This window comes from Camarhynchus parvulus, chromosome 4 (genome assembly GCF_901933205.1).
Source record: "Camarhynchus parvulus chromosome 4, STF_HiC, whole genome shotgun sequence".
NCBI classification, from domain to species: Eukaryota; Metazoa; Chordata; class Aves; order Passeriformes; family Thraupidae; genus Camarhynchus; species Camarhynchus parvulus.
The window spans coordinates 49,758,854-49,786,849 of NC_044574.1; the positions used below are offsets into that span (position 1 = coordinate 49,758,854).

The window sequence follows — 27,996 nt, forward strand, 5'->3', positions numbered from 1 at the left end:
TTGATGTCCCAGCCATTACTTCATCCTGCAAAGCTTTTGATTGAATGGAGCATGTTTGAAAAACAGTTTTTTTGAAGTTGTTCAGCAAACAAAAGGACTCAAAGCCAAGAGCTTCTACCCCATTTTTGGTGACCAAGGAACTGTACTGAACTGCACATCCACTGTGAATGCAATGTGCATGTACTCTACTGGCTGTCATGTAAAACATGCAGGCTGGCCACTCTGCTCCTGTTGTTACTCTTACTCAACACCATCTACCAAACCTTCTCTCCTTAAATATTCAAGTCAGAATGCCAAAAGAGCATGAAGAATTTCCACACTGACTTAGAGTAAAGTAAGTCATTTTAATGTGTTTTCCCTTTACAACAGTGAAGGGAAAATACATTAAGAGATTGATTCAGAACTAACTGCAGGATTGTGTTTTTGGTAAAAGTGTATACAATTGCTAAAAATGTCATTAAAAGGAGATTTAAGTTAGGATCTTTTATTTAAGCGGATAGCAACTTATGTAAGAATAAAAATAGTTAATTTCCACAATCCAGTCAGCACAAGTCTGGTATGTCATGTTCAAGCAAAGACACAGCTAGATAGGTGAAAAAATAGTTTTTCTTAATATTTTTATTTAATAAATTTTGTTCTCAAGGCTGATGTGCCCTCTTATGTTGCAAGATCTGGTGGAGATGCTAACTAAGCTTCTCACTCTTTTAAAAATACTGCACTAGTATGAACTTACTACAAGCAGTTACCATGCTGTGATTTCAATTTATAGGCAGAAATGCATAGTGTCATAGATTACCTGCATTAAAAATCTGCTAGATTTGGTTGTATCAGTGCAACAACAAAGAGGTATACAAGTGGCACGTGTGTGAGTTTAAGGGTGAGTTCTAACTGGGTGCATGCATCTACCAGTGGGGCTTGCACTACTGCAACCAAACGTGGATGTAATGGAAAATTCTATGTCTGGGTTTGGATTACAAAACCAAAAAACCCCTTATTTCTGTTAAAAGCAGCTGCAACTTTTATTTTATAGACCAAAAATGAAGCCCCCCCACCCCTTGCATCATACACACATACACAGAAAAGGCAAGACCATTGTAACCATTCAAGTGAAGGATATGGTGGGCAAACCTCCAGGACAGGCATCTCCTCAACACAGCTCATTCAGCACAGGTAATCCCACTCAGGTACTACAGTCTATTTTGTTAAAAATCTTCACACACATGCACACACGCACGCACACGCGCTCTCTGTGCATCATTTCAGGTCGCTTTACTGCATAATTAAAACAAGAATAAAGTAATGAAAACATTGCAGTGATACAGCAACAGAGGTCTGAGGCACTCAGGGCAGAGAAGACGCTTTCTGGCAAATTTGGAAGTAGACGAGTCCAGTTCTGTGAAGCACTAACCCCTTTCCCCCACCTAAATTCTGCAGTGCCAAGGGGAGCCAAGGGTATGCAGCACTTCATGTTCTTGGATCTGTGGCAACAAATTCACCAGACATTTTGTAAGAAGTGTATTTTATGCCCATGATTGTATGATTTTTAATGTCTGTGTTGGCTTAAGTGTTTCTTGTGTTACAGTGGTGTAAGACGAAGTCTACAATGGGGTCTGAAAAATTTTTCATTACAATTCAGAAGAAAAAAATAATTCCCTCAGCAGAGACACTAAAGATGATGGAAGGGAAATGGGCATGGAAAAAGAAAGGGTAGAGAAAAGAGAGGCTTAATCAATCCACACTTCTTAACATAACCATTTTCAGCTCACCATGACCCACTAACAAAATATAAAGGGGTATTTATACCAATGTTGCCCACTCTATACCCTGTCTGAGGAAAAAAAGATCAGTTTTCATAGCTGCCCCCCTAAGACTTCCCAAAAGCCTCAAACTCACTCAACCAAGGGAGAAGAAAATGACCCGTTTAAAAATTACCAAAAGAAAATGAATATAGTGTTGAACATGTTTCATTTTCACACACTCAGACTTGTTTTGAGATACTTCACTGTAAGTCTTGCAAATCCAATCCCCCACAGCTACTGTGGATGTACTTTTTAAAGATGCCCCACAGACATAGGGATCCCATGAATCATGGGATCTTTTTGGTTCTTGTTGCATTCCTTTACCTAGGCAAGTCTGATACATCAGCTTCACCAAACTTTTGGTGCAGGAGGCTGCCTGCAAGTACTGCTTTGCCAAAAAAGCAGCTTATTCCAGGCAGCTGCATATAAGACAGACTTTGTTAACTTCCCATCCTATCAAATCTCCAGCAAGAGAAACAAGTCCTGCCATTAACACAGTGTGCCACCCACAGTGGCAATCACCACCAGCAGAGATGGGGGCAGAATTAAAGGTAGCCCGTTCTTGTACGTGCGTGTCTTTCTCCCTTCTGCCCCCTGCTCAACTGATAAACAAACAAGGCCCAAAATAGTATCTGCAGAAGTAAGAGCAAGTCTTTGGAATAAGAAATGCTTAAAATCTCAGGTGCCTCTCACAAACCAAGAGTGACAGGGCACACTGAAATGGTGAAAAAAACCTGGATCCCAAAATATCAAGTCCCAGTGGGAAAGCTTACCCACGCTTTTCTAGTTAATATCATGGCAGCAACAGAAGCAGTTGTGGGTCTAATTGGAAGGAAGGTGCTAAAGAGATAATTGAAGAAAAAAGGTAAAGTACAGCGTGAGTGTTGTAGGTAGGAGGAAAGCAGGAAATTCTTTAAATTCTTCTCTGCTTTTGCAGATATTGGGTCAGGTTCTTCGAGATATTCCTCTTATCTACAATCACCGAAAACAAAGTAAATGGTGACATCTTTCTATTCTGTACTCTTAAAAAAATGCATAGTACAGGGGCAAAAAATAGATATATATTTCTGGTTCTGATGCACCTGCTCAGTGTGGGCTATCACTGGGTCATGAAGTGGGGGCGAGTGCTGTCCAGGCGGCGGGTCAGGATCTCGCAGCCCGTGTCTGTGACCAGCAGCGTGTGCTCAAACTGTGCCGAGCGCTTCCCGTCCCTCGTCACCGCGGTCCAACCGTCAGGCCAGGTCTCGTCCTGCCAGCCACCTGGAAACAGACAGCATCACTTCCTGCCAGCTTTTAAATAACAGCCATCAGTCCCCCAAAGAGAAATGAAAAATCTGTCAGCTCTACAGGATATAACCATCACCCTGTTCCATCACTACTTAGGAGCAAACCAGAGTAACCATTTTACTCTACTGCTAAGCTGCTCACCTTCACAGATCATTGGTTCAATTGTAAATACATGGCCTGGCTTCATCACTCCAACTGCCTTGTTTTCTGCAATAAAATAAACACTCAAGTTAGAAGAAAGAATACCATCCTAGTAAATGAACAAATCCTTGTCCTAACAGAATACAACAGAAACACAGTAAAGTCCGAAAAGCCCTTCTGAGATGATCTGTTCACTTCTCCATTTTTATGTATACACAAAGATTTCCCTTTGCTCTTTCCTTCTCCCCATCCACCAACACTGTAATACTTACTCAAGCAGCTTAAAATTAATTGCTGTCTTTCTCTCTAACAACTGGAATTTCAACTCTAGTTCTATTAAACACTGAAAAAATATAATACAGGAATTTCTGCACACTTCTATAATGGAAAATCATAATTAAAAAACAGAAGTAGGAAGCACTTAAGATATTCAGAGAAGTTTGGAATCTCCTTACTTGTTTGCACTGAGCCATTAGCTCCAATAAATTGTCAAAATGTGACAGTGGTTAAGTAATCCCATGATTCCATTAATGAAAGACACACTGCCTCCTCACTACCTGGATAATGGGGTCATAGCAGTGTCAGAGTGATAATGCCGTGTTTATTAGCTAACATATAACAGCAGAGCATTTTGAGGCATCCAGGACAATAAAACAGGAACTTTTTGATATTAAATGCAACAAAAATGCTTATGTGGAGGCACATGAACTGAGGGACAGCATCACTCCAGGAGTGCAGTTTGACTGGAGAAAGGCTTCAGCCCATTTCCTCTGTCCTGTTTCACTTGGAAGGACAGCGCAGCTCAGATGTAACTGAGCCTGAGAGCTGGAACAAACTCCAGAACTGCACAGGAACCGTTAGCTCCAAGCTACTTTGCTGCTGTAGACAATTTGCATTCATTTTACATCCCCCTACCTAACCTTAATTGTGTTAATTTATTACACTGCCTAAATCACCTGGAGGCTTTAAAAATCTCAGACATCAAGCTGCCACAACAGCAACAGAATATTTTTCTTAGAAAATTATCTTTTTGCTTTTCAAACTCCTTTCATAGTAGGCTAGAAATAAGCAGCAGCATTCTTTTTTCTCCAAGAGGCTTTAAGGCCCTCAGATATTTTCACTTTTACTGTGACTGTATTTAAAAATACCAGAATCTTTCTTTCTGGGAATAGACATATTTGCCCAATGAAAAAAAAAAGTTGAAAGTTCCAAATAGCCAGAAAAGATAGAAATTTCCTTTGTATTGGATTGGATTTTAATTGGTATAAAAAGCTCTCCACCTCCAAAGAATCCATATTTTCTTCATTTTATACAACAAAAAGTACATACCAGGAATTGATAGTCCTTTACCCTGCAATTAACAGATTTTCTCTGTTGTCAGAAAAAATAACTGGGGGAAATGATGACATGGAAAGTCAGGAATTGCTGGACTATATTCTATAACCATAACACATGTTAAAGCTCATTAGGAGATGGGAAGATGGAAGCACCTTCAGGTCTGAGGAAATAAGTGTCCTATTATCAGAGCAGCTTTACAGCTGAAGTGAGTGTGAACTGCTGATCACTCCCTCATGATTTTTACTCTGCCCTTAGTTGTCCACTGGCACTTAACTTTCTGTCCTTTGCTTCTGTGGATGTTGTTTCTTAGTCTTGCTGGAAAAATTGTTATGGTGCCATGGACATTTCCAAAAACTACCACTACTGAGGGAATGTTCATTCCTCCTCTGCCACACACTAGGATGAAGTTTCCAGAAATACCAAATGACAACATTCAAATGAAGAAAAGAAACAGGATCCATATTCAGGCACAACACCTATCTACACTATTCAAAGAGCTTTTTATTTGCATCTGTAAATGGCAGTAAGGTTTGGTGTAGAACTTCTAAAGAGAGAAACATTTGGCAGTTCATGACAGACAAGAATGTCTAAGGGAATTCAGCTGGGAATTCAGGCAAAAACTTTGAGCACTTACCCAGTACTGATGAGAGCTAAGACTAACCATTAGTGCAGGCAGATAACGCAAGCACAGGTTCATAAAGCATGCTATGGTCCAGAGTTAAAAAACAAAAATTATTTCTCAAGTGCCAAAATGCCAACTTGATGGCTCAAGTAAATTGGGTGCATTCACTGCAAATCACTTGCCTACAGGACAGCACAAAGGGAATGAATACTCACTGGCATAATGGGGCACGTTAGGAGCTGTATGGAAAAGTTTATGGATTCCGTGCCCACAGTAGCTCCGAACCACTGAAAATCCATTTGCTTGAGCATGTTTCTGAATTATGTTCCCCAGTTCTCTGTACCGAACACCAGGCTTTACTGCAAAATTAAACAGATACAGAAGGGAATTGAGAGAGCTTTCCTTCAACACAGCTAACCATTAAACACCATCTCTGTAGCACTCACAGCTTGTGTGTCCATCTGTTCCAGTGTGCAACTTCCTATGATCACTTAATCCACTGGGTATCTATGTGAGTGCAATAACTTGAGAGAGGGAAGAAACTATCTCATATAAAAAAAAAAGAGAGAGAGACAGAAGAAAATGCCTTTTTCACAAGAATACTACTTTATTCCTTTCACGGATGCAACTGCTCACATTAAAAGGATGTCAAAGTTTGAAATTAAAAATAAAGGACTTACAAAGTACTTGGTGAGCTCTCACATCCTGAGATGCAGTGCTTTTTGCAATGAATATAGGAACCATATTTTAATATACACTTATCCCTCTACTATGTGGAAAATGCACACAAAGGACTGGTATTTAGAAAAATGAATAAAGGGAAAATGGGTATCTCTACTCTTAGACAAGATTCTCAGTGACAACGCTACAGCAAATAAGAATGTTCATATTCAGGTTTAACTTTTTTGACAATCCCTTTAGGAAGCCTTACAAGTTAGAGAGTTTGAAACACATAAAAATGGTGTGAGAAATTCACTTTGAGTACTTGAACAAGGGAGTAATAACACCATAAAAGCAACAATGTTACATCATTCAGCTAATGGACATTCATCCCAAAAACAACCTTGAGCCCCTTAAAACAAAATATCAAGCTTTCCCAAGACTATTCCCAACTCCCTCAATATATGTTGCTCCTTCAGGAGCCAGAAGTGTGGTTGTGTGGAGCCATCTTAAGCAGAGTTCACATAAAACTAAAGCTTTATGTGAAGCAACCATTTAGTTCAACTCTCTGCTAATGTAAGCGACCTCAACTGAAACCCCTAAGCTGAATTTACAGAAAATAACAAGAAACTTGTATTATTGGAATATACATGCTTCTCCAAAAATTAAAAAAAGACATGGTGGGGAAGAGATTAATCTGTTGTCTATGTGCTAAATAGCAGTGAAGTATGGACCTGACAGCACGTGCAACTCATTTCAATGGAGCAAGGAGCCCTCTGCTTCTCTCCCATACAGCTCCCCCAGCTAGAGCTCTGCTGGTCCAACACCAAGATGTTAAGATGATTTAAAGATGGGAGAGGTGACCCCGTTTTAACAGCTGAGATACTTGTTGCCAGTACTACTCAATGCAATGTCTAAAACCTTTTAAAACACATTACAGCATCTAAAAAATTGGTTAAAAAAGACTTACAGTGAGATTTTAATCTCATTGTAACGAACATAGGGAAATTTCTGTCACAGTTTCTACATCAAAGCCAGGATACAAAGGATAAGAGACAACACATGTAACATTTGCTATTAAAAAGTATAGGACCAAAGATACACATTGGTCTGTCTGGTTTAGCTCTGAAAAACAAAGTGGTCATTTCAGAACAGTAATCCCACATAAACAGGTAATCTCAATTCTTCACAGCTCAACCTGGCAGTATTTTCTTGATCACACAACAGATACACAATGCATCAATCCTATGGATTTTTGTCTTTTCAGCTGGACTAGCTATCTCCAAATTATTAACTCAAATTGAGTTCATTTTAATGTCTTTTTTTTACATTTACTTTTCATTAAATGCAAGTTTAAAGCCTTACTATAGATAGCACCCTAAACCTCAATCTTTAGAGGCCAATAAGTGATTAAATTATAATGGGGATTTTAAGAAGCTGCAGGGTATAAAAGATACAGATGGTACAAGTACTTCCAGGGACTTGAGAAATTCGTCTTTTGTTTTCTGAAGTTAAACATGCAGCTACCTTTCTATCTCATTGTGTATCTTGATGCAACTGCATCAAGATTAACTAAGCAAGATAATTAAAGTTCTGTAGGTACTGGAAGATACGGATCTGTCTTCTCTGGCACACTCCCACACAAAATCAAGAGCTTGTAACTAGCTTTATGAAATAACTATCGGGTTTGGCAGGTCTAAAGAGATATGATTAGGTATTCACATGTTTTACCTCAGCAGTTCACTGTGCAACACCATACAAATTATAAAAGTAGAGTTTTCCAAAACATAATTTGCTTGTTGCATTCTCTAAGTTACTCAGATCAAGGATTCTTACTCATCAATGGTCAAAAAAAGGCTGTTTCCATGTATCATCAGCATATCAGCTCAGTATCAAAAACATTTTCCTCATCAGCCCACATTTAAAAAGAAGTTGCAGCCACCACTCACGGAAGCATGACTGCATTACACAGCACCCATCATCAGCTGCTGAGAACACACCAGGACTCCTGTGTGCTCACCAGGAGTCACCCTGAGCAGAGGCAATATGAGAAAGCACTTCTGAGAACCGAAAGCTTCCTGCTGCAGGCACGTCTCACCTGCATCGATGGCTTGCATGAGGCACTCATAGGTGGTCTGGACAAGCCTCCTGGCACCTTCATCCACCTCTCCGACATAGAAGGTCTCGTTGAGATCCCCGTGGTAGCCATTGCGATAGACGGTGATATCCACTGCCAACACAGCACACACGGGCAGTTAGCGCCTGCTCCTCACCTCCTGCCTCCCACCGCTGAAACAACAAACCTGTTCAAATGGGGCACTCCAACTGTGAAGTGATTACCTCACAGGAATTCCCTAAGAAAACTCTTCCAGCAGAATCAGTTCTTTCACGCTTATCCTGTAGATTCTATATAATAATTTGTAAGTTATTGTTGCACTGGTGAAGTTTGATTTAATGAAACAAAAGGAGGAGGGGGAGGAAAAAAATCCCCCAACAATGCAACACAGACACAGCAAGCTAGCATTGGTTTTTTAAATATAAAAATGGGAAAGAGAAGCTCTTTGCTCTATGGGGATTTACCTGGTTATTGTACTTTCTCAGAATTAATTCCAGCACTTATAGGGGGAAATTAAATTTTAAAAGGTATGTAAATCATTGTTTTGCATATCAAGTTGTCTTGCTATGGCAGAACGGGAACTTCTGTTTCTTTGTCGGTCAGCTGGTAGGTCTAATAGCTGCTAGATCACCAAACCCACTGGAAGAGCTATTGCTCTGCTATTCATGAAGAAACCCACACCCAAATCCTCTCACATGTAACCAGTCAAGAAGGGAGCTGTAGTGATCAAAAATACTTTAGGAATATCGTACATGAGCTGCTGAGACCAATATAATCTTGATAAGAAGATGTGGGAAAACACACTTTGGTGTCAACAACTAGACCATTTGCCAGTACCTTCTGGATGACATGTTCTGAATGACATGTTCCATGTACCTATTTTGGACTTTGACGTGGCTTCCAGGCTAAAAAGTTTTAAACAAAGAAAAAGATGGATACTTCCTTTCAGTTGTTCATTGGGTACATTCCCTCCAAGGTACCTTTTCTATCCCTCCTTGTAAACTGTGTTTTAGTCCTCCTTTTCAAGAGGCTTTTCAGACAATACTTTACAGAAAAGAAGCCCAGTTCTTTCTCATGATAACAAAGCAGAAGGCTCCAAACTCAATCAAGTGCAGGAGTGTGGACAGAGGTATGACTAGAACCTCTTACAGCAGGTACTCTCTAGGGTTGAGGTACAGCCTTGGCATGCAAATAGCAGCGAGGTAAGGCACTGTGTAGATGAAGCCAACCATGTTGACTAGAAGGCTGGAGTACCTCTTCAATTAGAAAAAGTTGAGAGAATTCAGATTGTTCAGCCTGGAAAAGAAAAGGCTTTGGGGTGACTTAACTGTGGCTTCCCAGCACCTGAAGGGAGCTAAGGAGAAAGACGGAGAGTAAGTTTACAAGACCATGTAGGGACAAGACAAGGAGGAATGAATTCCAACTGAGAGCAGGCTTAGATCAGATATTCAAGGAAAATTCTTTACAGTGAGAGTAGTGAGGCAGGAACAGGCTGCCCAGAGAAAATTGTGGATGCCCCATCCCTGGAAATGTTCAAGGCCAGGATGGATGGGGCTTTGAGCAACCTCGTTTATACTGGAAGTGACCCTGCCAACAGCACAAGGGTTGAAGCCAAATGATCTTTAAGGTCCCCTTCAACCTAAACCATGATTCTATGAGCTGGGCTTCTTAGGCTGGACTCCAGCAATGCCAGAATAGCTGGCAATGATAAAGAGCTGTGCAAAGGCATTATCTTTGAAATTAAAGATAAAGGAACTTTGGCATACATTGTTACATGTACCCTACAATCTCAGAGCTTTCAACCAGACCACACCTTACCTAGACAGGGGCAGCAATAATGAGATTTGTTCTGAAAAGGCTGGTACCCACAGCACTGAGATGTAGACTTAGTAGCTATTATTGCAAGCCAATATGTATTAAATATCTGATAATCTAAAAAGATTACAACCTGCTTCTAGAGGCAGGTCAAACCTTAGCACACTCTGTGTATTTATTTAAAGGTAAGAGAAAAGCAAACCAATGCAATAAACAAAGGTGAAAATGTTTGTACAAAAAAAGTGTCATTAATTTTTACTGCCAAACCAAGAAGAAATGAAGGTCAAAACAAGACATGGTCAAATAATTTATAAAAGTATCTCTCACCACCCAAGAAGGCCTAAGCACCTTGAGTACCAAGAACAAAAAGCAGCTGGTATTGTTAAGCTGTGAAATGCTCAAAAAAAGATAACATGGACCTATACAATGCCTGCACATTAGGACCCTTTACAGTCATCATAATCATCATGAGCACAGCAAAATTGTAACAATCTAGAGCCATCTAATCAAGAATTCACATGGAACTAATCCACTTGAATAATTCAATATACATTCTATTCACTATATATACACAGCCTGGAACAAGTGGAATCTAGCCTACAAGTAGAATACTCAGGCACTATATTAATGCACAGATGAGGGTAGAAGAACTATAAAGCTCATAAAGTGGACTGAAGTTCTGAAATTATTTTATTTAATAAATTCATTAATTAAAGTATGTAAAGAGCAGAGGTAAATGAGAACAACCTAACTAGTAAATGAGAACAAAAGCCTCTCTTAAGAAGCTATTCTAATGATGTTGCCTGCTTCTGAAACTTCACTTTATTGCATGGTTTAAGTGCACACAAGATAAAAATGTTGAAGGCTAATTTTCACAGAACTTACCATTAACGATATCTCCCTCCTGCAATGGCCTCCTGTCAGGAATTCCATGACAGATCACTTCATTCACTGACGTACAACATGACTTGGGGAAGTTATAATAATTCAAAGGGGAAGGATAACAATTCCTTGCAATACAAGCCTAAATAGAGAAAATACAATTTACACTAGTAAGTTTTGTACAAAGAAAAAAACACTATAAAAACATATGTGCATCAGCTTTACAGTAAGAATGATAGGCTGAAAAGCAGTGACTCCAGAAAATAAGATTCTTCAAGCATTTCTTGGCAATGTTTTTGTTATACCTTGCATTTCTTCCCACGAAGAAATTAAAGCTACTTTCATTTTGTTTCTACTCATTTTCATCTTTGACAGCAAATGCTGAGATATTCATGTCTGAAACAATGCATGGCAATATTGACACACTTTTAAAAAGTCATTTTCAATCACTGCTTTTAAGCACTCAGTCTGAGATTTCTGCAAGACACACAAGCTAAACAAAATAATATTTAGCACTATTTCCCCCCCAGTTTTAAAACCTTAAGCTGCTTCCCTTTCACTGTAATAACTTTTCTGTATTTTTGCAAAACTGACACATTTCATATATACTTACACATACGTACATGCACATACTTTGTGAGCAAAGTACTGAGAAAAAAATGTTGTGTTACCTTTTTTTTAATTTTTAAAAAAATACTGTTTTTAAAACTGCAAAATACCAATTAGGGATATCAGTCACTATCAACAACCTGCCAAAGTTTCCATAAACTGTTGAGGAGGGGTAACTCCATGTTAACTACTAGTTGTTCATATTAGACATTGTGCCTAAGCAAGCAGTTTGATGTTTAATGCAGTAGTTTGTGTTTAACAGCTTTGAAATGTTTAATGCAGTTCAACAAAAGTCTCCAGCCTAATGAAAGCAATCTTAGCTCAACACCTGCAGATGCAGATAAAAAGGAAGCTCTCTAACAAACTTAACTATACCAAAACTGTTTCCTTTCTCATAATGCACAGATTAAAAGATTCACAGAGAAGACAGCAAAGCAAAGTTCAAATATCTATGGAAAGTTAAGGCAGGAAGCATTCTTGAACATGTTTTTTAAACACTTCACTGGACTGTGGCTTTATTTTGTCAGACTGCATCAAACATCTTGTTTCAGTTCTCTCTGAGGCATCTCAGTTCTGATTCCCAATCATAAATAATTTAACTTTCTCCTCTGTATGTCTTGGCCAACCACAGAGTACAAGAAGTCCATGGCCTACAAATGTTGTTCTTTATATAATGGTATCTGCGGAGCAAAAGTGTTTAGAAGAAAGAAAACATGATGTTAACTGAGAAAACAAGCGAAGAAACTTAGAAGAAATCTGAAGCCAGAAATATGGAAGCAACTGATACAGAGAGAGCGCCCAGGAGTTCCTAAATCACTTTGAACCTACCATTGCACTGTAGCTCATTTCCGCCATCTGCACTACCCACCAGCTTCAAAGTGGGAAACAGTTTGAAATAAAGAAATGGAATTCATGCAACAAAGAAAACCACACAATAATAATTTAAAAATAAAGAGATAGAAGAAAACACTTATAAACACCAGAAGAATAATAAACTTATCTTACTAAATGGACAGCATGATCAATTTCTTCAGTAGTTACTCCTGGTTTCACCATCATGGCAGCAACATCCAATACTTCTCTAGCAAGCTGCAAATGAAACAAAAAAATTAAAATAGATTTTAAATTGATCTATTGGCTCAATTTAAGTTCATTCAAAACAGGCCAGGACTACTCTCTACAAGATTTGTAACCCGTTTTTGACAGCTACACTGAGATCACCAGGAAAGCTGTGTGGAGCTGGGCTCTAGAAAGACTTTGAGATGCCTCCAGGTCATGTACTCAGCCACCTCTGTGAGAGCTGAAAATACCCCAGTTAAGGCTTGGACCACATTTTCCTTGAATGCCATAATCTTAAATCAGACTACCTAAATGCATTTCAAAGTTTGACTTTATGCACAAGGAAGTGATTACAATTGAACAGCTTTTTTTCAAAAATTTTTAAGGATGGGGCTTTGTTCTGCTCTTTAGTTTTTACTTAGTACTGACTTCAAGAGAGGAAAAAGTTCTCATTTATGCACTATAAAACATATTCTTAACAAAAACGTGTCAGGCACAGATTGCCTTACTACTAATAACAAATGCAGGAAACAGATAAAAGTCATCCTTCTGCTTGCAAAATACTTTACTGGGAGCTGGGGTCACAAGAAGGAAAAAAGCCAGAAGATATCAAGCTTCCCAAACTATTTTTCAGCACTCTAAAGTGGTTTGAACATTTGTACTCTCAAATGTGCTGTGAAAAGGGGGTAAAATTATTACAGATTTTTAAAGACTGTAAAGGCACCTTGCAAGAAAAATCAAAACCCCCTTACCCTACACACTACTCGCATCCCTTCTATATCCTCAGAGGACAGTATTTTTATTTGAGAGGTTCCTTTCAAAGCTTGTTCTGATTCAGACATTCCTGAAAAGAAAAAAGGGAGAGGATTAAAAAAAGAAAGACAAAGACCCATGTTATATAGAGCGATGATTGCTACACATATCCAATCCAGGAACTTCCTTAGCTTACTAAGGGCAATAGAAGTACAGATCTTCTCACCACAGCCTAAAGAAAGAAACCCACCAAGCCATAGTATTATCATCATTATTCAGATTAGTTGGAATTCATAAGCCTTCCACAGTACCATAATGCCCCATGTGCTCAGGAAGCCCATTCACTTACTGCATAAAACCATCATGTCCAGTTAGTCAAAACACAACCTTAAATACCAGGTTGACAAGGGAGTTGTTTTATTCATAGAAAAGCATTTTTCAGCTGCTCTTAGAAAATAATTAGTGAAAATTACATTCTAACACAGTCATAAAGGGTTACATGAGCATGGGAATATATCTGGTTATACTACTGCAATAATCAGCTGACAAAAACATGTATATTCTTCTTACCAAATTCTGTGCAATCTCAGCTTTATAGATGAGCAACCCCATAAAATCCAGCATTTGGTGTTGTTTTAATATTTACACTCTTTAAAATAACTATGGAATATACTAAGATTAAAAAATAATGCTAACAGACTTTATAGCAGCCTTTTGGGGAATGCAAAGCCCCAGTACTGGTATAAAAAGAGGAAAATACCAAAACAATCCAATAAGTAATTAATTTTGAATGCATTCCCTCTCTGTCCAAAACCAGCCGGAACTCATACCCCAGTTTTCTTTTGGGGGTTGCATACTGCAAGGTTTTCTTGGTTTTATAATACATTTTCAACACATACACTGATGCCACAGAGAATGGTTTAGCAGAATTCATCTGTGACAGTCAACTGATTGCTGCTTGTTATAAAATTATCAACAGAACTAGGATTTGTATGTTTGAGATAAAAAAAAACCCAAACCAAATTAACTAGCTCTCAATTTCCTGTACACCTTGGAAAGACAACCAATTACAAACTTTGGACTTCCAAAAAATACTTGCAAACATGGTTTTTTAAAAATCCATAAGTTACTGTGGAGAAGTAGTAAGGTGAGAACAGACAAAAGAGGTTCCCTTTTCCAGTATCTCCTTCATGCATTAAAGGCTTTTTCAATGGAAAGGAAAATAGAGAGCAAACATAACACTCATAATTGTGATTTGTTTCCGGTTACCTAGTGGGTGATCAGCATAATCCGGTCTCTGAATATAACTTGGCACAGGTCTTGTGGGTGTCTAAATAAATCACAGGCAAAGCTGGTTAGGGTGCAACAACACTTATTACAGTCACAAAAACAGAGTCATACAGCAAAATTAAATACAATATGAAATATATCATGTGAAATATGGCTAAGTCCATTTACAAAAAGTTGCAAAGTATGTAAACACTCCAAAAGTTCCAAGTTTCAATCCCAGACATTCTGTTGTTACCCCCTAATGCTGTCATATTATACAACTTTTAATAACCAACTGTGCAGCTTTGTAAAAATCAAATTTTTATTGTCAAGTGAATCAAACTGGTTTTATAATGTATTATGCTGTATTGTAGCATTTTTTCCTGCTGCTTTCCAGACTGCAAGTGCACTGGTTCCAAATACATCCCCTCTTCTCTTTAGCAAAATTGCTACTTTTAATCATCATCCTAGTCAAAACCTCTAATTTCATTTGCATCAGTCTCAGAGCAGCCACAAGACAAAAAACCAATGTTCAGAGATACCACAACTAAATGACTTAGCCAGTGAAATGTCCCAAGCACCTTTTTCTCCAGCAACACTAACACACATGGGCTCAGGTTCAGCTAATCTTTTCTCTAATGAGCCTGTAACATGGAGAAGACTTACAGAGAGAATGCCACTGGGGCAGCTTTTCTAGCACAGGCCAATTAGAAAAGACAAATGTAAAGAAAATGCCATTATTGCTGTAAAAAAAAGCTTCAGCTTACTCCATGTACAAACTTGTACCAATTTAAAAATACAGTTACATCTGTATGTCCCTCTGTGTGTAATATACATATATATATATATCTATATATATATATATACACAGTTATATGTCATCATCTTCCAAACCCACCTTTCACAACCAAAGATCCTACTGACCTCTGCTGTTCTTCACCATTCCAATGCAGGAGATTACTGTAACCTCTGTTCTTTCAGCTGCTCACCAGTTCAATCACCAGGTTATTTTAAACCACTTACATAATATATTATAAAACCATTTATTCAAATTCTAAATTAATTCACCTGAACTTTTTAGAAACAGACTGCTCCATAACAGGTGAGGACAACAAACAGCTGTGAGATATCATCTGAACTAGCAGTAGCTTTTTTGCAGAATAAATGGCACAGTGTACATCCAAAAGGTATGACTTTAAGCCTGTTACTGATGCTCACAAGCGCTCCCTTAATTATAAATATAGCAAGAGATAGAACAAGTTAAACCAAAATGAACCACAATAAGAACAGCCACGCATGTCCCTGCCATCGGGTTCAGATCAAGAAGCTCTCCTCTCTCAGCAAAAATGTGGGAGGTCATCAGGTCAGGAGTGGTCCATGAGTTGCTCAGAACATAGCAGCACTGCAGTAGAGTGGCACCCCTTGCTTACCAGTGGGTAGTGTGGCCTGAGTTTCCCAGTGTATCGATAACCAGACCAGGGATTTGTGTTGACATCACCTTCCAGACTCCAGGAGGAAACTTCACGCTTAGCTTTTTCATCTTCTGAAAAGACAAAAAAAAAAGGGGGAAAAAAAGTTGCAGCAGCAAAACCTGTCCTACTAAGAATGAGCACTGTGGGGTCTAGAAAGTGACTTAGAAGTGCTGAAGTCTAGACCTGACTCTTTCAGGAATTTCAGATACTGATATATGCAAGCGTAAGTAGCAGGTATCATTTTGTGTTGTCCATTCCAAATTCACATTCTTCCTACCCTATTCAACAGCAAACTGGGGAATGTCAGGACTGAATGCACAAAGGAAGTACCGTAATTAAGTTGTTCTTCATTTGTAGTTTTCTAACACAGTGCTTGTTTCATTCCTGGGAAAACAGCCTGTTTCTACAGAGGCACTCAGTGTCCCTTCAATTAACACCCTTGCACTGCAGGGGAACATTCCTTCCTTGTGATCTCCCTTAGCACCCAGCGACCAAAATGACCTGAGGTGGGAAGGAGACCACCCAAAGACGGAAGGGAGGCCATCCTACTGTCAGGCTCAACACCTGGAGGCTGCTACCCCTCCAGAGCTGATGGAGAGAGTGCAGGTCCTGCCACTCCTACAGTTCAGCACGAACAGTGCTCACACCTTAGGAGATAGTCCCAAACTGCTGGAGCTTCCCAGCTCTCCAAACCTTGTGAAATTCATGTCTGATCTGGTCCAATGACTGACCTCATTCACAAATAACACACTCCTACGAGGGCAAACTGAAAGTGTTTAAATAAAGGACTGAAACAAGCAGATCCTGAGCAATACCAAAGGAGAAGTACTTGCTCAGAAAGAGAAGGCAAGGGTTAAGGAAGAGCATGGTAACATTAATCTTTAACTCATAACTGGATAACTTGCTTGTTTTCTCTTTTTATATCAGAAGGATGAACAGGTAGCAAAAGGTCTGCCATTGCAAGCCCTAATGTCAATTCCTCAGAGCCTCTGTGGCTGACATCTAAGGCATCTGCTCAGATGACATTCAGTTCAGATGAAACTGAGAAATAACAATTTAAAAGTCCAAAGCTGTTCATATTCACAAAAATTAATAGGATGCAGAATGCAAGTGTGAACTATTGGATCCCTACACTGGGAAGGCAGAAAGAAGGAAAACATTTGTTATTATCTGTACTAGTCTATTTACCATTCAACGTTTACCATGGAAAAAGAAGCTTTATTGGGTTTTAGGAAAGGAGGTAAATTATTTGAGGATATGAGTTTCTGCCATATCACTTTTTAATTCTACCTCCCTTTTCATCAGGGCTTAATGAAGATAGGCAGGGTGATGGCAGGGAGGAGGCAAGGGGGCAGAACTGAGGTCTGCCCTCTCTTTGGTTTTAAACTTATGCGTTATTTTCACTACTCAGATAAAGTAGAATCTACCAGTCTCCTGGTATTTCTGTGGCAGAGCTACCAGCTGTCACTGGGGCACACAGACACTCTTATGACTTCGAACTGAACTCAGCAAAATCCTAGCTAGATACATCCTCTATGAGGGGCTGCACCATGCACACAAGCATCCTCCCTTTTTTCCCAAAAATGTACAGAACAGCTGCACTCTGACTCACTTGTGCTCTAGCAAGTGTCTAATCACAAAGACTTTGCAAGAACCTTTCCCACTGTACTGCCTTTGACTGCATTAGACATCAAAATGCTGTGAAGGAACACTGCCTTACAATAGTGATTTATTATTCTCCTTGCCCTTTATTTCAGCACCCCTCTTTCTGTGTTCATATACCTGGCAATGTAGCTCAAGCAATAATTCATGCAAACAGAAAAGTGAACAGAAACAAACACTTGTGTGAACCTCTGCCTCTGAAATTTCACACAGTGCTTTAGATTGTTGAGAAGTGGACAAAATTTCAGATATGCATCACCCAGTGCCAGGTATCTTGGGAAAAACCCCAATACCATTACTAGGCAGAGAAGCACCGAGCAGTTGAGGTTGGAAGGGACATCTGGAGGTCATCTGGTCCAATCCCCAACTCAAGCAAGGCCACCTACAGCTCACTGCACAGGACAAAACCAATTCAAAGAAATATGAAAATGCATTTTAAAAAGTAATGTACTTACTTGCTTTCTTGTGTAATAACTTGTGAGTGGCCCAGCTTCCCTTAAAGCATTCCTAGAATTGCAAACAAAAATGTATAAATACATGTTTTAAGCACTATTTACATGGACAGACGTGCCAAGCTGACAAAATAGAGAAGCAAATGTGTTTTAAAAGAAAATTGGAAGACTGTTTTATTAACCCTTGCAGCAATATGCAGTAAATGCTCCTGGTAACTGCTAGTCTGAGCAACAGAAAATATCACATTCAAAAGTTTATGAATCAGAATAGGCAGAAAAAGCACAGCCAAACAGACAACACCCATGGCAGTGAAATACACTGACATAATCCTATAGATTGACTATTTATTATTATTTAAACACTGTGGTGGCCGCAGGTTGGCTGAAGCAAAGTCTATCTCCGTACCTGATCTTACAGCGCTGCAGTGAGCAGCAAGGTCCTCCCTTGACTCCTACAAGAAGCCATCTCCTTGTGCTAATTGCATCCCTTCTGCCTCTTGCTCCAGCACAGGAAAGCAACAGAGGCCAATTAGCACAACCACAGGGGAACTAATGAAGTAGACTAAAGGGCGGAAATGAGGGCTACTGAGTGAAAATAGGAAACTGAAAAAAAAAATTGAGAAAGTTGAAATGGAAATCAAGAAAAGAGTGACTGTGCAGGAGTTTGGCCTTTTCTCTTCTTCCTAAGCACAAATAGAGCAGTTAATGCAAGGAACAAAGAATCAGCAAAGGAGCAGATGGAAATGACTAGCAGCTGGAGAATAAAGAAGGACTAAGATGAAGAAAAGACATGAAAGAAAAGAGACTTAAGTAGAAAAACTGCAGAAGGCAGCATTAAAGGTGATCCTTTAAGGTATTAATTAGCAAATTACTTGGGTTTGTAGCAGAAATTCTAAATCAATGCCTATGTGCACTCAAAACATCCATTAAGAAACTGCTAATTCCAATCATTGACAATTACAGCTGAATTTCTGAAGAAAGAGGCAGGAAGCAAACTGGTTTTCTTTTTAAGGAGAAACAATACTAATGCTGAATCATCACTGTAAAACTACCACCCAGAGCCAACAACTGATTCAACCTAGAGTATACAACTCTCAACCAGTCCAAGACAACACATCTGCAAACTGAGCCCAGCTTGTAACATCCTACCCTTGCTTCAGGGCTGCTCTTGAGCTCTTTGAGCAGTCTGCTCCTGTTGAGCCACCCTCTCCCTCCTCCCTCATTAGTCTTGCAACCAGCAGGTACCAAAGTGCACCCACAAACACACAGTACAGTGGTGCACAAGCACACCTACGTTCAAAGAGACGCTGCTGTGTGTGTGCTGTCCCCCTCATGACCAGAACCAGCTGCTCCTTGTGCTGTGCTGCCCCACACACCAGGAGGGACTGCACTGCCAGGAGCTCTGAAAGCAACACTTCCGATGACCGGAGAGAACTTCACTTCCAACAGCAGCCCAAGTTTACTGTCACGCTTATATAACCCACTGCAACACAGACCTTTGCACTGCACTGTTCTCTGCTGGGCAGCTGGGAGAAAAGGAACAGGTTTTAACTGAGGCCTGCTTTAGGGAAAAGAAAAATTAAAAAAAAAAAAATCTAAAAACGCTATTTCAAGGACACTGGAAGAACCAGTAAGGTTTTAATCCCCTTTCAAACACGAGGTCTTTGTTCTGAAGCATAAAGGAAGGACTAAGCAGCTAAGGACTTAGAGCAGCTACCAAGTTTGCAAGCCTAGAATCCACTTTTTTGAATATAAAGGAGTATTTGGGGAAGGAAGACATATATCAGCTGTGGCAATTACTGATTGTAGCTCATTCTCTGCTTTCCCATGAAATTCTGGGGGATGTTCTCCAATGCCCTGGCTTTGTCCTACACCAACAGCCTTTCCCCTCTGCTGGCCCATAACCAGAAAAAAACAGGCAAACACAGCACCAGGGACAGTAGCATAACGTGAGAGGCTCCATTTTGGCTTTTCATTTCCTGCAGCTGTGGACAATCTAAGATGATTCTGCATAAGGCTGCCATATGCCTAAATTCTCCCAAACATCTTTCCCGGATTTTACTTGCCCTCTATCTCCAGAGGAGCAGTAGCTCTGCCAGAACTCCTGGGGCACAGCTCCAAAGCTGCAACCATGTTCACTACAACCAGACATCTGCATCATGTGCACATCCACCAATTGCAACAGGCATGCACAGTGCATCTGAAGCATTTTGGTGAGCAGGGGCTGCTACAAGTGCACTGTACAACCCATCAATCTCTCTGCCTTGGTCTGACACTGCTGGAAGGCACTCAAAGGACATGCTGCACATCCACCTACAGCCCATCTATTTCGTGTAGGATCAGTCATACGCTTCCTGCGAGCACTGGACTGACTGGGTACATACAAATTATTTATATTCAACAACCCACTGCACAAGCACCACACTGCACATGACTGCAGAGCTCTGCCTTGGCAGCTCCACACAAAAATATGGTAGCTGTTATCTCACAGGATGGAGAATCATAGCTCTGGCAACAAAGCACTCCCAAAGTACCACTGCACATTGCAAACACCCTCACCCTCTATACTGCAGACTTCCCAACAAGCTGTGGAAGAAACCTACTCTTTCTCTCCATCTGGGCCACTTTTTGGAGTATTTTCTGGAGAAAATCATGCTTTTCACTGAGCCTTCTCCTGACACATCTACTTCAATCTGGCTGTTGCCATTCCTGTCTCTTAACAATTTTTCTGTGCTCCCATCCATGTCAGGATAGGAAATTTTCAATGACTACATAAACAAAATCAATAAATATTAAAAAATATCCACAATATTAAAATGAAGAAAATAAAGATTTTTTTTCCAGATAGAGTGAAAAAAGGAACATGTAACACTGCATAGTTATATTTTAAAACATTAGCTTCAGTGGGAAAGTACATAAGAATAATATGAATTTGGCTTCAAGTTCCTTGGAAGACCTCCTAGGTTTCATTTCAAGCACTACATAATCCATTAGCATGCCTGATATTAATATCCCCACCCTTCTCACCTAAAGCATTTTTCTTTTTTATTGCATGTGACTTTTACCCCTCAATCAAGACAGACATGGAAACACTGAAGAGGACTGTACAAGAAGAGAGGTCAAATGAATGACAAAAAAAAAAGCAGAGTGGTAATCCTTGACTCGTTTAGGGCAATCCTGGGTACAACTATTCTATCAGAAAGAAAAATTTAAATGTGTCTTCTAGACAGAGGCAGCCGACATACTGAAACCTTCAACAACATTTCTGGCTTCAAGACATTCTTAAGCCAATCCCACTTGTTTTGTGTTTGGAGACAAGTTCAACCCAGTGTTCAACAGAATATATCAAAAGGTAACCAAAGGCACAACCAGCATTACCATTTGAAAAGATTCCTGCTGGATCCCCTTGTGGAAGATGTGCTATTTCTGAAAATGATTTCTACCTTAAGGACTCGCCCAATATCAAGAGAATCATGTGACACAGCAGCATTTGTTTTATAGCATGGTGCATTTTCACTATGAACACACTGATCACTACCAAATACCTCAAGTGTTTTTTTTTAATCAACCATTGAAGGAACAAATTCTTCTATGTTTATTGTCATTTTTACAATAATAACAGAAAGCTTTTTATTTGTTCAGTTCATGTATGCACACAATCTGATTAAGAGGTGGAAATGTACAGCCAACTGCAAATTCCAGAGGAAAAAAGGATGCTCAATCAAGATTAGATTACTACACTACAAACCTCTGTATAGCACAGATATAACAAACTAGATTTAAATAAGCTATCCAGAGACATGGATGCCCCATCCCTGGATGTGTTCACAGCCAGGATGGATGGGGCTCTGAACAACTTGGTCTAGTGGAAAGTGTCCCTGCCCATGGCAGAGGATTGGAACTACATGGTCTTTAAGGTCCCTTCCAAGCCAGGCCACTCTATGATAGCCAAGTCCACCACAGCACAGAACCCAAGACATGCTGACAGACAGCGTTCCTGATCTGCCTTTGCATGGGAAAGGCTCATTTCAAGTTAGCTCTGGCAACCCCTCTGTCAGCACTCCAACTTGTGTCCAACTTCCACAGAATTACCCCCTCCATCCTCTATGGACATCATTTAGATCCACTACAATGAATTTCAAAAAATAACTACTTTACAGAAAATAAAAAAACATGATAGTCAGAATCAAGACTGTGAAGACAGACTGGCAATGGACAAACTACAAGGGCCAAGCAGCACACTGTAGCCAAAAATATTCTGAGCAATCTTTTTAACAGAATTTACAAATGTCCTTTAGAATGTAAAACTGTCTGGGGCTTAACCTGAGACCATGTCATTTTGCATAATGAGAACTCATCTTTAACCAAATACCTTAAAGGTATGCAAAACAGAAGACAAAAAAAACCCCTCAGAAGTACAGCATCTGGTTTAATACCAGGCTATCAATTATATATACATATTAAATACAATACAGATTAATTCATATTTTACCCTTAAGTACAAGTATGTTGAGGTGTTAATACATTTGATGTTAAATGAAACAGTTGATTCTTTTCAGCATGCTGAAATCCTTCTAGGGCAGTACAAGCCCACAGAGACAGCCTCCAGCCTGAAAAACTCTGTACAAAATTCCCAAAGTAGTCTAGGCAGCACACATGAATAGTCAGTTTTTCAGAAGAGTTGGATATGTGTTTTCAGAATATGTGTTTTCAAATCCAAGAGAAGCACCTACATGCAGAACCTGGGTGTCAGCAGGGTTGTCTGACTTTCCTCTTCATCTAAGACCCCATCTTACCGAGACTCCTGGGTCTCTCATGACCCTTTGAGGAAGGGACTGCATTTTGCAGCTCTTCAGATTTACAAAAATATACAACTGGTTTTTGAGTGTAGTGAAGAAACAAGGGATCAGAGGAATTCCAACTGGACTATCCTGTCAGTGCATGGAACACTAGCTCAGCAAGCCTGCCTACAGGAGTCTGAAGTTTTACTTTCAGAAAGTCACAAGGGCTCAGCTTTCATATCTCACCAACAATCAGGTGCTTACCTCAGACACAGGTATTCATGGTGATTTATAGGCAATTGAGAATGTCAGCTTCCTGATGAAGGAAATCTGATTTGCTACAAGATGGTATCAGCTGAGTGCCATTTATGCCTGAGGAAACTCCTGTGTGCTGCAGCTGAATCCAAGCAGCTGGTTTCAGCCTATTTCAGGCACAAAGAACACTGAACCAAGGATGAAACACTGCACTGATGTCCTATGGTCTGATGTGAGAGAGGACAAAAAATTGTTTCATCCAGGTCTATTGCTCCCTGCTCCCCATCCCCAGCACACTGGCAATGAAAGGAAAGAGCAAAGCAGCAGATGGGACAACAATCTTCCCTTTGGGTCCACAGTTTTTCACAAATTACTGTCACCTTGCGCATCCAAAGCTGTCAAGGGCCGAGGGCTGAGTGTCACTGAAAACGTGCCTTCCAAAAAGCAGCAAATTGTATATAAACTCACTGAGAGAACAAAACAGCATTTCTTTCCTGAACAAGTCATACCCCACCTAAGATATCAAGAGGTATCACAAGATATTGGGAGGCACCCACTAGTGCAAGAGAGACACTGGCCCTGACTGTACAGTTCAGAGAAATGCTACCCCTTCAAACACCTAAAACACACGCGGCAGAGTTACCAGATAACCCCAGTCCTCACTTCTGACTCCATAACCAGACTTCATACACCTGAGGCTGACAACACAGGGGCACACAAAACAGGAAGGGGCAGCACTTCACCTTGAGTAAGTCATGACTACTATTAGGATACAACCCATGGCCACCAGCTCTCAGAGAAACAAAAATGGCAAAGGCCGCTGACTTCAGAGTAAGAGAATGTTCCCAGAATGTGTCTACAAGTAGGTATTTCTGAATTTGGATGGAGAAATGGCCCTGTACCAGCATCTAGTCCACACCACAGTAAACCTATTCTGTTTTGTGCAAGACACTTATGTAAGTAGTATGAAAGATAAAGTTTTTCACAAAAGCAACACAAAATCACTCATAAGTGATCCATTCACAATCAGAAGGCTCATATAAAAATGGTAACTGGAGTTCTCAAGAACAGTCACTACTCTCTCCTTCTTCATCCTTCATCCACTTGTAGAAGACATAAAAGAAATGCAAATTGTCTACTTAAACACAAACTCTTTATGTATACCACACACAATGTACACGCAAGTGACTGTATCTGTAAGGCAGATTTCACAATAACAAATTCATCTTAGCAACAGACACTCTACACCTGAGATGTGATGCTGGACATCTGTGTGATTTCCACATTCAGAAGATAGACTGAATTACTGTATCTCACCCTAAGATGATAAACACACACAACACTGCAGTAAGTCTCTAAATAAAAGGAAAACTAGACAGTGAAAAAAGGCAGCTGGTAGAGACAGTACTTGATTTACTAGCCTAAAATATTACTAAGGGTTAACAGCAGACAGAATCCCTCAACAGAACAGTTCCTCTTGTTACAGCTTGAAGTGAAAGGGAAAAAAACAAGCCAGGGTTCAACATACCACCTCAAGAGCTTCTCTGCTGCTAAAAGTCATTTTTACCTTGTCTCCATGACCAGTTCAAAACCTCCCTGCAAGGCCAGAACCTGGCCACATGGCCCCCTTTCCATCCATGATCCACAAGCACAACTATTATTTAGCACCCAGCTTCCAAGGTGCCCAACAGCCAGAGAGGAAAGAGTGTTGGCTCAAAGAAATCCCAGAGAATGTAAAATTACTCCAGCCTAAGCATTTTCAGGGCATGTTGTTGAGGCATACGTTTCGATGCAGAGAAGGAGAAAAAAAATAAGTGACCAGAGTAACACCCTTTCTCTAGGAAAGGAGAAATACAATGATAAATCCACCAACGAAATCATTGTCTTGACACAATCTACTTGGAAGGTTCACTTCAATTCTCTATGTGCAGTCATGAAAAATAATTTTTAATCAATCTCCATACTACTGGGATCCTCAGCCCTATACTTACTATACCTCCTATACCTTTCAGTCCTGCATCAATTTTATCTTAGCAAATTATATGTTAGTGACTTATAATCCAAACACATGGCAACACATGGTTACCCTCCTACAGCAGTTCACAATTCTCTGTTCTTTAATCTTAGTACTAGGGAAAATAAATTCCTACAAATTTGGTTTTAGCCCTGATTGGAGTTTTGGCAGTATGAAAAAGTCATTGTTGGCTTCCAAGCAGATTAATTACCAGGTGTCCATGCCCATACAGATGCTTTTACCTGCCAAGGAGATGCCAGATAGCTTGTGGCTCCCAATCCACCCTCAGCCCAAAAGAAGCGCCCACACACCTGGCTACCACCAGTGCATTCCATAAGGACAGACTGACTTTATGGCTGGGCTAAACTGGGCCACAGTGGGCAAGCCTGCTCTTCAGCAGCACACTCCTGAAGTGTTTCATGACCCTGCAGTGCTAAACCAGCAAAAAAACCCCAAACAATTAATGCAACTGCTTTTCCTCCATTTAAAAGAAAACTCTGAAGACCTCAGAAGTGGCTCACCAAGGAATCAGGGACAGCCTAAGGCAAAGGGTAGAAGGTGCATCCTCAGAGGTAGAGAGCAGCACCAAGCCAGCTACCACACAGGCTGTGCTGTGAGGTGGAATAACATCCTAGGTCCACTCACTAGCTTATCTAGGAGTTATTTATGCATGTAAGACCAGAAGGGAAAGAAAACCACCAAAGAGAGATCTCCAGAAAAGTTCACTGATGCTAACCAGTCCATTGCTGTCAGCTGAAACTTGCTGGAAGTTCAGAGAAAATAAGCTGGAAGTTCACCTGCCATGTGCTTATTTGAAGAGGCAGCCAGGTTGTCAGCAGCACCTCACCCACCCACCTGACTGTGCCTGCCAGACACCGGGGCAGGACAGCAGCGAGTCTCCTCCATGGCACACACCAGGTGACAAGGACAGCTGGGGCCTCAGGACAGCTCCATGCTGAGCCAACACAGGGCAGCTACGGGTCCTTGCCACAGGATGAACATGGGCACTCTTCTCTCTGTGCATGATGTTTCTTGCACATTTTTAAAACAGGCTGTCACTAATGTCCTTCTCTGTAACACCTCGCCCCAAAACCTCCAAAGCACCTTCAGTGTGCTTATCCACATTGCGGATGGGCACAGCAAGGCACAACACACCCCAGGTTGCCCAGAAATGAGATGACTGGGATTCCCAGTTCAGTACTTCATTTTCTAGGCAGGACAGCCTTACGAGCATGTAGTCAGTTACCCAGAAGCCTATTTTAACAAGCCAAGAAGTATTTCCAGTAATTCTCCTTTTTCCTAACAACAGCAGCAGATATTTCCAAATAATTAAACTCAGTATATAGAAAACAAGAATCTCTGCATCCCATATGGAATTAGATGAGTTAGAGATGGGAAGGAGGGGAGTGAAGATGTAACTGGAACTCTTCACACTGGCCTGTTCGTTCTCTTAACAAATGGTTTTGTCATCACCAACCAATATTTGTATACACTGATGATGCATTTATGATGAGTTTTATATCAGACATGTCCAAACACAGTAAAACCTAGAGCAAATCCTAGAAGTTAACCACAAGCACCACGTGGGAACTAGAGAAGCAGAATTGCCAGAACAATTCTGAGCTGCAGTCGCTCTAATTTGGCACTGACTCCCAGCATAGGGCACAGAGACCTCAGGGGAAAGTACCAGAAGCTGTGCAGTGGGTGTGTCACAAGCACGTGGGAAATTTTCCCCTAGTCCTATGCAAACCATGACTATCAGCTTACACCCTGACTCGGAAAAAAATTCTTCCCAATTAATAAATTAATCTAGCTGATGTGACTGAATTATTTTCTTATGTTTATCCACAAAAGTTCAGTGACTTTACTCTGAGTTATAATTGTGATAAGGAAAGCCAGTGTTAACTTCTGCACTAAACACATACATCCTCACTGATTTTGACAGAATTACACGTACAAAAAGTTCAAAGGATTAGGCTATGTATTTCAGTGCACATTTGAAAGTTAATTAAAAAAACAAACAAAACCAAAACAAACCCCACAAACAAAAAACGCACTCAAACAGTCATCAGACACCTTCTTTCTATAGAAGGACCACACTCTGTTACCACTGTGGCCCATAGAACACGTTCAATTCTCACATGTCTACGGGGGAGCTGATTGCTCTATGACATGTGGCCTAACCTGAACCTTCCTGTTCGGCACCCTCAGAGCAGAACACCAAAGGACACGGCGGGGGGAAAAAAAAGTTAGGAATGAAAAGGGAATAACACAAAAAAGGAAGAGTATCAAATAGTTTTCACAGAAACTCATAACTTAAAGAAAATCTGTTTTCAGAGCAACAAGTCTCCTGGTGTCTATCAAAGCCGAGCAACTCCAGAGCTGACGCCGGCAGGGAAACGCAGCCGCTGGAAATTGATGAGCACGTCCTCACTTTGTCCCACTAAGCCTTTATTTTTAAGGGGGGCACACGAACCACCCACCCCTTCAGGCAGAGAACATCCGTGCACCCTCTCACGAGCGCTCCGGCTGCGCTTCGGTGCCGCCGAGGTCCCGCACCGCCGGCGGCCACGAGGAGAAACGGGGCTCCCTCCCCGGGGGGGCCGCCAGCCCGGCTCCCCCGGTTCCAACAACCGAGCAACCGAGGGGGAACTTCCTGCGGGGTCCCCGGCCGGGCGCTGCTGGCCCAGGCTGGCCGGGGGCGGGCGGGCAGAGAGGCAGAGCCGGGCACGCCGGACCGGGCCCGGGCGGCCGGGAGCCGGCGCGGGGAGCTGGATCGTGCCTCCGCCGCACGCCCGGAGCGCCGAGCGAGGGACTGGGCCGCGGGGGAGCTCACCTGCGAGCAGAAGTAGGAGCCCTGGATGCCCAGCTTGAGGCAGGTGGGGCACTGCAGCTTGGCCTCGCTGCTGCAGCCGGCGGTCTCGCAGACTCTGCGGGTCTCCACCGCCGCCGCCATGCTGCCGGGCGGCCACGGGGGAGGAGCCGCAGCCCGGAGCTGCCGCCGGCTGGG

The 27,996-nt window shown here is 41.0% G+C and overlaps 1 protein-coding gene across 1 annotated transcript; it reads right to left on the reverse strand.

Annotated features, from left to right (window-relative positions):
- Positions 1 to 994: 994 nt before the first annotated feature.
- On the reverse strand, positions 995 to 27,973 carry METAP1 (methionyl aminopeptidase 1). Its single transcript, XM_030948051.1, has 11 exons — positions 27,823 to 27,973; positions 17,940 to 17,991; positions 15,781 to 15,893; positions 14,351 to 14,411; positions 13,081 to 13,172; positions 12,275 to 12,358; positions 10,664 to 10,802; positions 7,946 to 8,077; positions 5,403 to 5,546; positions 3,228 to 3,293; positions 995 to 3,059 (listed from the first exon to the last, which is right to left on the reverse strand). The coding sequence occupies exons 1-11, from the start codon at positions 27,940 to 27,942 to the stop codon at positions 2,899 to 2,901; spliced, it is 1,164 nt and encodes a 387-aa protein (XP_030803911.1). The 5' UTR covers positions 27,943 to 27,973; the 3' UTR covers positions 995 to 2,898.
- Positions 27,974 to 27,996: the final 23 nt, after the last annotated feature.